Here is a 9935-nt window from a genome sequence, read left to right on the forward strand (position 1 = left end):
TGGGCTAAAATTGCAACCAAAACCCATCACTTCAACTAATATTTCAAGGTGGTTTTTTTTTTTAAAGAAAATGCATAACAAATCTTAGAAGTCTAATGATTAGAAATGTTTTTCTTTAGCTAAAGAATTCTGATATTTCATTTCACATCCAGAATTAAAGTCAAATAATGTATTCTGTGTCATTGCTCTATTCAAATGGTACAAATAGCATCTAGAAGGTTGTTTCACAATCAGATACGAATTCTAAAAATTGCTCAGATGGATGCATGGTATTATATGACGTACATAAAAATGTATGCTTAAATAAAATGGAATATAAATGCACGAATTTACATACTTTCCCAATTTTTAATAGAAATTAAACATTTTAATAGACATTAAAAATACATTCATTAAGAACTTGGTCATCTTTTCAAAACAGTGGTTCACCACTGCCCTAAACGTTCCTACATTTTCCTAAGAAAGAGGTGGAAGTGTGACTTTTTTTTTCACAGCCTTCATCTGGGGTAAGGGCAGATATTAGTTTTCCTGACATGGTTCAGTAACTTGGGCACCTTCCTCCTTTCGGATCAAGTTAAACATGCTTGTAAATAGATGGATGTGGCCTATTCATAGGACTCATTTCCTTACCAAGGACTTGAAATGAAATTATGCACTCCCTCTCCCACGTTAAAAGCATCTCAGGTCGTTTTCACAAGTTCCCATGTTCACAAAGAAAACCAAGTCTGATCGTACAACCAGAGATGGATTCTCCGAGAGGATTTCCGAGGGATGGTTTATCTTTCGTGACCTCTTTACTAGCAACACCTGTTCCAGAGGAAACGGGGAGTGATTTCCGACTTCTCTCCCTTGCCAGTTCCTCACTCTTTTCTCTCCTTTACACGTGGGCACCTTCAAGCCGTGTAAATTGCCTTGTCCTCCACCCGCCCTCCTCTCAATTCAATTTCTCTCTTTCCTGATGAGATCTGATCTTCTTAGCTTGTGTCAAATAGTCCTTCGGTGACATTAGACATCAATTCCTTCATCTGTTACCACTTGATAAGTTAGCATCCTGGCCTGTTATTTTTAATACGTCTGCATGAACATTAAATAGCTGTATTGTATTCCAAAATCAAATGACAGAAACTAAAAGGTCTCTGGTGTCTTCCTGCTTCTCACTGCTGTTTATGGAGTTCTGAGGAAAAGCAAATAGAGAGAGAAATCCTAACGAAAACTACTATGGCTATGCCTCGTGGCTTTTTTCTTTCCTGTTTCTATTTAACAGCTGCAATATAATCTAACTCACATCAAAACGAGCAGTTTCTAGGAACCCATGTATGTGTGCGCTTAAATTGTGCTGACTGTTTCTCTTACAAGAGCTTTTTTAAAAAAATTAAGTTTATTCTGTTCAACATAAGTATACGATACAGGTGAAAGAGAATAAGTAATACTTTGTGATCCGAAGAAAGAAAGAAAAACAAACAAACAAAAAAACGGCCTGAAATTTGCAAGACCTGACAGTGTTTTCGCGGATATTTTCCTTTTGGTTTAAAGCAGCAAATATCTTTTGATGCTGACACTCTCAACTTGAAATCGGCGATAGAGTCCCGAACGTGCACAACAAGAACACACTTATTTATAACCAGTGACAACCAGAACCTCCGAAGTTTTTCAGAGAACGTGATTGTTGTCAGAAGGCATCCGGTCCCCCGGTGCAGCGCTCAGCTCGGGCTGCACTCAGAGCCGTGGCCGAGGGGCGCGGGCAGCGCTGCTCCAAGCCTGGTGGGCACAGACCAGCCAGAGAGTGAATTCTGCATACTGCACAGATCATCGCTCCGTTCAGGGCAGTCAGATTGCATCTGGGATCAACCGATTGTGCTTCATGAAACCGTCAGCCCACATTTGTGTCGAGCGGCTTCCTCCTGTCCCGCGGTAAACAAGGCCGGCTGGGGGTTGTCGCCCTCCTTCCCCGGCGCGGGAGGCCCGCGCAGTCAGACCCGCTCAGCGGCCTCCGAGCCAAAGTTCAAGTTCCTTCTTCCAGACAGCAGTTCCAGGGCACCCACCGGGAAGTCACAGGGACATGCACCTTTGGGATGACAGACTTCGGGTCCCTTTTCAGAAACGTGTACCTTAGATGCCTACACAACCTGGCGTGGCCTGTCACTTCCATGAAATTAATTTATGTGTTCCTAACGGGAACCCCTGTTTTGTTTTTGGTGTATTTTGTTTTCCGCAGAAGAGTGCAGCAGAGTCAGCCTGATGGGGAGGACAGGGGGCTGCGGGTGATGGTTTTTGTTGTTTCACTGCTCTGGGGCTTTGCTTGGACCAGCCAAAAAAAAAAAAAAAAAACAGGAATAGAAATACTCTCAATCTGGTCCACCTCCAGGAACCCACTCATGCCTGAATTGCTGGGAGGAGGAGTGCAGGGATGATAAAACAGTCACAGGTATGTTGGCTTCTGTTCTCAGCCACTTCCGCCACCGAGCTGCCTTTGCGATTCAGCAAAAGAGGGGTTTGAAGCCACATCAGCTCAATCATAAAAGCTTGGGCGTGTGATTGAAGCCGGTTTCTTGGCAAATGGCATGAAGGTAATGTTTAGTATTCACGACACTGCATCCTCCTAGCCAGCTGGTGTGTCCCTGCTAAGACTTTCATTTATGCAGCTTGAGCTGGAACCCTTTTTGTTCTCCCAGTCTATGACTTTGTCGATTTAAGGGAAAACAGCCAAAGTGAAACAGCTTGCAATTTGCACCTGTCTGCTCTAAGCATTCCATGCTAGATTACGTGGGGAGCAACCTCTTCACTGCTAATGAGAATAAGACTGGCTAGGGCTGAATGCAGTTTGGGGGGGGGCGCATGTAGATATTGTCATTTTTTTTCATTTTGTAAATGATCTGATAAGGACCCCCCCATGCTCATCTTTTAGAGTTCCCAGAGTTAAAGAATAACCTCCCCCAAATAGAAAGTCACACACTTTTTAAAAAATTTAAATGGCATTTAAGAATTGAATTACTCTTCAACCTGAGTTGCCTCCGAGCAGACAGAAAAAAATTTGAATGCTCCAGGATGTCCAAGTGTTGTAAGCATGAAACACCTATAGAGAGACCTTTACTTTGTAAAACTGGCCATTAAAAAAGCAGATAAAAAACATTTTAGACCTGTTTCAGAAATGAGACGAGTTGTGGGGAAAAAAAAAAAAAAAAGGTGGGGGGATATCAAGAGCTTGAAAGTAGACCAAAGTTCTCTGCGTATTTGCCTTTGAAAATTTAAGAATTGAATGAAAATAAAAAACTCAGGTGACTGACTTCAAAACCATACATAGATGCAGATATATTTATCTAACTCACAATCGTGCCAATCAGAGATTAAATTTTCAGCAAACGCAAGCATGTCAACACAGACCTCTCTCCAACCTCTTCTAGAAGTTCTCTGTATCCCCTTTAGCTTTGATTCCTTTGAGGAATTATGTCAGTGGGCTGTCATCTATTTTTAAAGAATTTAAATTAAACTCATTGCAGGGAAAGAACTTTGGTTGTAGCTTAGAGCATTTTCCCAAACCTTATGTATTTTTTAAAAATCATCCCTTTAATGTTTGAATAATTTGGCAAAATATCCTTGAAGAGGATCCAAAATTTAGTAGATTATATCTCTATGCATTTCCCTATATTCTGTTCTAGGGCCAGCGCTGGCTTTGGATTCCCAGGCTTTCTCACCTTGGCACTTCCCGTTGAAATAATAATGACAGGTTAAATGAAGTGGAGGTGGGCACAAACAGGGTCTCGCTGGTAATTATTCTAGTTTAATATGGTTGTTGGCCCACATCTCGCCTGACAAAGAATGTTCCAGCTTGTCGGTGATGGACCCTGTCAGCACGGTTTCAGGAGCTCTGCCAGCCATCGCCGAGTCTGGTTAGGTCAAAGGGTTGAGCCATGTGTAATTCAGAACAGAGGAGGTCCCACGGTCACTCCACAAAAACAATTACACTACTTCTTTCACTCTAGCCCTTGCCCAAAACTCACAAGCCTCCCCGTTTCAGCACAGTCAATCGCATTCTGCCCCTGGGCGATAAGCCACATGAAAATATGTGGTGCTGTGTTTATAAATCTAATCAAAAATAGAAACAGTGGACTGGCACAATGAAGCCCTACTATGGATCATGGGAATCTTTGGACCTTCTGAAGGCACTTTTGTTCAAGATCTGTAGACTCTCTTTGGCTATGACTTGTCTGCTCCACTCGTTAATCATCCGCTTTACTCGTGAGCGCTACAAAGGAGACTAAATTTTCTAGTCACTTTCATCCTTTCCCCTCCACGGATAATATTATGAAAAATAAAGCTTAAAAGGCTTCTTTTAAAGGAAAGAACAATCAAAGAAGGGGCTACTATTCTATCGATCTTACCTCTCTCTCCATGGTCTTGGGTCCTGGCTCTTGCTTGGCAATGCACAGATTTAAATCAAGTTCCCCTAAAAAAAGAAAAAGAAAAAGAATATTTGACAACTAGAATAAGTTGGTCTCACCTGAAAAATAGATGAAGCCGTTTGGGGTTGATGAGCTAGAGCTCTGATGCTTCTTCGTGGTCCCCCCAAATCTCAGTATAAAATCAACAGGATTTGATGTGGTGTCTTGGTTTCATTGTTGCTGTTCTTGTTTGTTTAGCGAGACTCCCAGTAAACTGAGAGTTGGCAAATAGTCACAAAATGTTTTACAAAGGGTAATCTCTAGGGGAGATTCAAACTTGATCCACACAGCCTAAACTTCCTGCTTGTATGCCCCAAAGATGTCCAGTACAGACGGGCCTGAAGTTATTATGAAAACTTCCTATCACATGTTCTCAGTAGCTTTTATATTTATCTTTTTAAAAATTAGGATCTGGTTCTGCAACTGTCACAAGTAGATAATAGCTGATAAAGTCAATGATAAATATGTGTTCTTAGGTACCAAGCCGATTAAATCCTGTGAACATTATCCAGCAACGATGCAGAATACATACCTTTCATGAAAGGAAATGTGTTTGTAGCTACTCACACCACTCCTTAGAGTCAAGCAATAAATTATCAAGTTCAGTCTGTAACCCATTCCATTTGATATTATTTCAGTTTGATAAAAATACTACACGAGAATACAGTCTGGGACCGGATGATTATAATAAATGGGAAATTTCAAAAATGAATGAGAGTCCCAGCATTTATTAGATTTCTGTAAATAGTTACCAAAGGAGCCTTTTAAACTTGGAATTTGCCCTTTTGAAATGGTTATCAGTATTTGGCAGTAAAACAAAGTATATCTTGTATGAATGATACATGTGATGTATTTTTTCATTCAGAGCTCTTAATCATAGTTTTAAAAAGTCACTTCGCAAAGGGCCAATGACCTCTTACATGGCGATCAGTGTTGAAAGAGGAAAGATTTCAGCACTTGGAGTGTTAATTTAAAAACTCCTACTTTTTTACGTAAGAGCAACATAAAAGATTGAAAGGGTATGTTGATTACTTCCTGAAATAAGGGAAATACATGTAAAATTACTTTTTTGAATTGGTATCCAAATGAGAAAATGTTTTAGCTAAGTAATAGAAGCTGAAGTTCGGCTTGCTTGTTTTTTCCACGGCACAGTGACTGAAGAGGAATTCAAAAGCATGTATTTCTGGCAACAAACAGAGTGGAAATCTGTTTTCTTTTGTTTACTTGAATTTGATATTAATCTTTTTTTTTCTTTCTTTCTTTCTTTTTTTTTTTTGTTAGGGCTGCACCTGCAGCATGATGGAAGTTCCCAGGCTAGGGGTCTAATTGGAGCTGTAGTGCTGGCCTACACCACAGCCACAGCACTACCAGCTTCTTAACCCACTGAGCGAGGCCGAGGATCGAACCTTTGTCCTCATGGATACAGTCAGGTTCATAACTTCTGTGCTACCACAGGAACTCCCTTGAATGAGAATGTAATATGAAGATTTCCAAAGTGGGAAAGGATCGTTAAAAAGCAAAAGATGACCCAAGGGCTAAAAGCTGTGACAAGGAGATGAAGAAAACAGGTGTGAGGCCAGTTCCAGAGGATACATCAGGGAGAAGGATGCATGGGCAGCAGAGTGAACTCCGAGGAGCCAGCAGCAGGATGAAGAGTCAAACAGAAAAAGATGGAGGCATTCCCGTTGTGGCTCGGTGGTTAATGAATCCAACTAGGAACCATGAGGTTGTGGGTTCGATCCCTGGCCTTGTTCAGTGGGTTAAGGATCCATTGTTGCTGTGAGCTGTGGTATAGGTCGCAGACGTGGCTCGGATCTGGCGTTGCTGTGGCTGTGGTGTAGACCAGCGGCTACAGCTCCGATTAGATCCCTAGTCTGGGAACCTCCACATGCCTCAGGAGCAGCCCTAGAAAAGGCAAAAAGATAAAAGAAAAAGAAAAAAAGATGGAGAAAAAACTAGGAGCACAGAGAGCCAATGAAATGAGAATAAGTTCATAGAACAATGAGTAGAATCTGTCAGCAAATAATAATTTCATTAAGTTTGTGATTTGTGAATGGCCACCACCACACCCCTTAAAAAACATATTAATCGTATAAGTAACTAGCAAAATAGGGAGCCAATCAGAGAACTGATACATTTGCTGAGCTGTCTGTGTCACCTATACTGTCAAGAAAGTCCTAAGGAGCCTGCTTTTCAAAATAGAAGGAAAATAACAGTAATAAATGCTATCGACTTACCCAAAATCTTGGGTAAGTTTCTGGCCTTTCAGGAACACTTGACTTAATGAACGTATGGGCACCATGGCTGTAAATTTGCACCATAGTGCAGCATGTTTGTTGAAATCCAAGCAGCCTACAATAGGAATCACATTTAGAAGTCGGTCTCAAACTTGCAAGCAGATTGATAATTGCAATATAATCTGTCTGCAAGGAACCCACTGACCATATTCTGTTGAGCCCAGGTTAATAATCACTCACTAATTTGTTTAGTCACTTTTCTTGGGGACGGGGGCGGGGGGGGGGGGTTAAGGCTGATCTTGAAATGGCTTTCACTGAAATTGTTGACCTTGTATTGCACATTAAATCCTGGCATTGCCCAATCTCTGACAACTGGTTCATTGCTTCCAGAGAAGGGAATTAGCCTGGCTACAGCTGTCATTCCATTGCATTTTTCTTCTCAAGCAGACCAGCAAGAGCAAAGATGGTGTTAGACAGAGGTCGCAAGCCAGAGTCTGTCTTCAAACATGCTGTGTTTGACCTCCACAGTGATTGAAAACATATTGAGCCAATATTGAAAAATAAGAAAATTGCCGTAAAAATCTGACTTCTGGCCTCTCTTGGAAAATTTAAAAATTTGCCAACAGCGAGGGTGCACAGTGGCAGTATGCTCTCTGGGCAGGGTTGTTCGGGTCCCGCTCTCCCTTTTGCAGTCCACAAACCAAAATGTGAGCTCCATAAAGACAAGGCTTGTGTACTTCATGGCTGCACCCTCAGAACCTAGAGCAGCGCATGGCAAGGAGTGGGTGCTTGGCAAATACTTAATGTTGAATGCAGTGATCTCAGGAGCAGAGAGAGAAATTTAACGGGGGGCTTTAAAACATTAGGCAGTGCCCAGGACCTGTCACAGTATATGCTTCAATTTAAAAAAAAATTAAAAAGTGCAGGTCAAATAAATTCTACCAGTCCTCAGGATGCAGGAAGTTGCGGGGAGGGGGCGAAATCCACAAAGCTTTCTGCTTGCACTGCTGTTTTTCTTATAGAGAAAATATCCCTTCCACTATCAAAAGTAGGGCCACAAGTGTCAAGGAAAATGAGAGTAATCACAGACCCAACACACTTCATTCATTTTTTTTTTCCTTGCCTGGTCCCTACAGGCATGTGAGTTTGACACCTCTGGAAGAGAGATGAGAGGAGGCTGAGATCCCAGATAACAAACCTCTTTGCCAGTATTCCTTCCTAATTCTGCCCAGGAGTTTTCTGTACTAAAACCTAAATCTACATCAGAGAACAAATAAAAAGAGGAATATGGGAGTTCCCCTTGTGACTCAGCAGGTTAAGGACCCGACATTGTCTCTCTGAGGGTGCGAGTTCTATCCCTGGCCTCACTCCGTGGGTTAAGGATCTGACATTGCTGCAAGCTGCGTCACAGATGCGGCTTAGATCCAGTATTGCCATGGTTGTGGTATCGGCTGGTAGCTGTAGCTCTGATTCAACCCCTAGCCCAGAAACTTCCGTATACTGTGTGGCAGTAAAAAGAAAAATAAAAAAGAGGAATATAAACCCTACCTTGGAAAGTCACTATTTAAACCTAACAAACTATCGCTTGAATAAAGAGTCAGAATAATACAGTGGAATAAACCTATGTTTGCCCCTAGAAAGACATTGGTTCAAATCTCTTGCACATGGGGAAGTTGTTTAAATTCTAAAAGTTCCCAATTCCTCTGCATAATCATTGAGAAAATTTTAAAATAATGTATGTCAGATGTCCAGCTTCTATGTAGAGTAGAGAAAGCTGGAAAAGGTGTTATTCCCAAACATAAAGACAAAAAAAAAAAATGCCCTGAATGCCTGCAAATTTACAACTTTTATGAAGCCCACCGGAGAGCTGAAGTCACAGCATAACCAACTAACCCCAAATCTAAGGAAATAGAGCCACGTCTAAGGAGTAACAGGCTGCAAGCGTTTGCTTACTGGAGCAGACATAAAACCCCTTAGAAACCAGGAAGAAGGATTCAGCTAAAAACTGAAAACAAATTTCTGAAGTTGTTTAACGAAGTCTGAGTGTGACCTAGTGTGAGAATATAGAACTTGTGGCATCTTCAGACACAAAGGTAATTCACAAATGTTCACAGGTGCTTCTCCGTGGACCTCCTGGGTTCTCAGAAGAAGACTGGGGGCAGAGTGCTCTTTCAGAGAAGTGGCTCTAAACAGAGAGTGATTTTACACCTCCAAGGGGCTGTGTGGCGGTGTCTGGAGACATTTTTGATTGTCATACCTGGAAGGACGCCACTAATACTCAGTGGTTAGAGGCCAGGAGCAGTACCAAACCTTTTGCAATCCATAGACGAGCTCCCTACAACCAAGAATTATCCAATCCCAAATGTCAGGAGACCTGCTGTTGGAAAGCACTCGTCCGAAGAAAACCCCCCTTGTGCTAGCGTAGAGCCACCACAGAAAAACACGAAGTCCCACCTGGATACTCCATCCTGCCTTCCATCCTCTGGAGCAAAAGCCTCCCTTTTCTGAGGAATGGCAGTAAACAACTTTGCAGTCCCACCCTACTGCTGAGCACAGCCTCCAGTCCCACCTCCTGAGGAAGCACAGTAGGTCTAGAACATACCTGTGTGGGGTGGGGGCCCAAGCCAGTAGCCTTGCCCAATTGTTGAGCATAGCCTCTGACCCCGCAGAATCACCGAGTCTGAATTGTGAGTAGCCTCAGAGCCCAGGCCACAGCTGACAGGACCGCATGCAACCTCACTCAGCATTGGCGCCTAGCACAAGGCCCTGCTTGATTGCTGAGCACAAACTGTGGCTTTGCCCAGGCAGGGAGGCATGGAGCCCAGCCTGTGACCCCATCCAACCAGGAATGACAGACAGTAACCTTGTCCAACTGTAAAGCATGGTCTCTGAGCCAATCCACAGGTAGGGTAGGTACAGCTGGAGGCCACATCTGATCAGAGAGCCAGACCAGCAATCCCTCCCAATAACAAAGCACAGCCAATGGACTACTGGATTGCATGAAAGTCATATATCTGAGAAGAGGGTAATTCCCAAATTATAGAAGGAGCCCATATAATTCAATAGTGAAAAAAAATCAGATTAAACTATGGAGGAAGGACCTGAAGAGAGATTTCTCTAAAGAAAACATCCAAATGACTAGCAGGTACATGAAAGGTGGGCCAGTATCACCAATCACCAGGTAACTGAAAACCAAAACCACAATGAAGTATCACCTCCCACCTGCTTCATTGGCTATTATCGAAAAGACAGGCAATAA

The 9935-nt window shown here is 42.4% G+C and overlaps 1 protein-coding gene across 1 annotated transcript in view; it reads right to left on the minus strand.

Moving 5' to 3' along the window:
• The window catches only part of LOC146401171 (uncharacterized), a 267755-nt gene extending 263364 nt beyond the window's left edge, over positions 1-4391 (minus strand). Inside the window, exon 1 of the mRNA XM_084970323.1 lies at positions 4380-4391. Within this exon, the coding sequence (XP_084826449.1) occupies positions 4380-4391 (12 nt within the window). The remainder of the gene's footprint in view (positions 1-4379) is intronic.
• Between the last annotated feature and the right edge of the window lie 5544 nt (positions 4392-9935).

The sequence above is a fragment of the Sus scrofa genome, chromosome 7 (assembly GCF_054392235.1).
Source record: "Sus scrofa isolate SSC_HxYL_T2T_F1_AM1 chromosome 7, Sscrofa_HxYL_maternal_Yorkshire_Landrace_v2.0, whole genome shotgun sequence".
In the NCBI taxonomy this organism is placed as follows: domain Eukaryota; kingdom Metazoa; phylum Chordata; class Mammalia; order Artiodactyla; family Suidae; genus Sus; species Sus scrofa.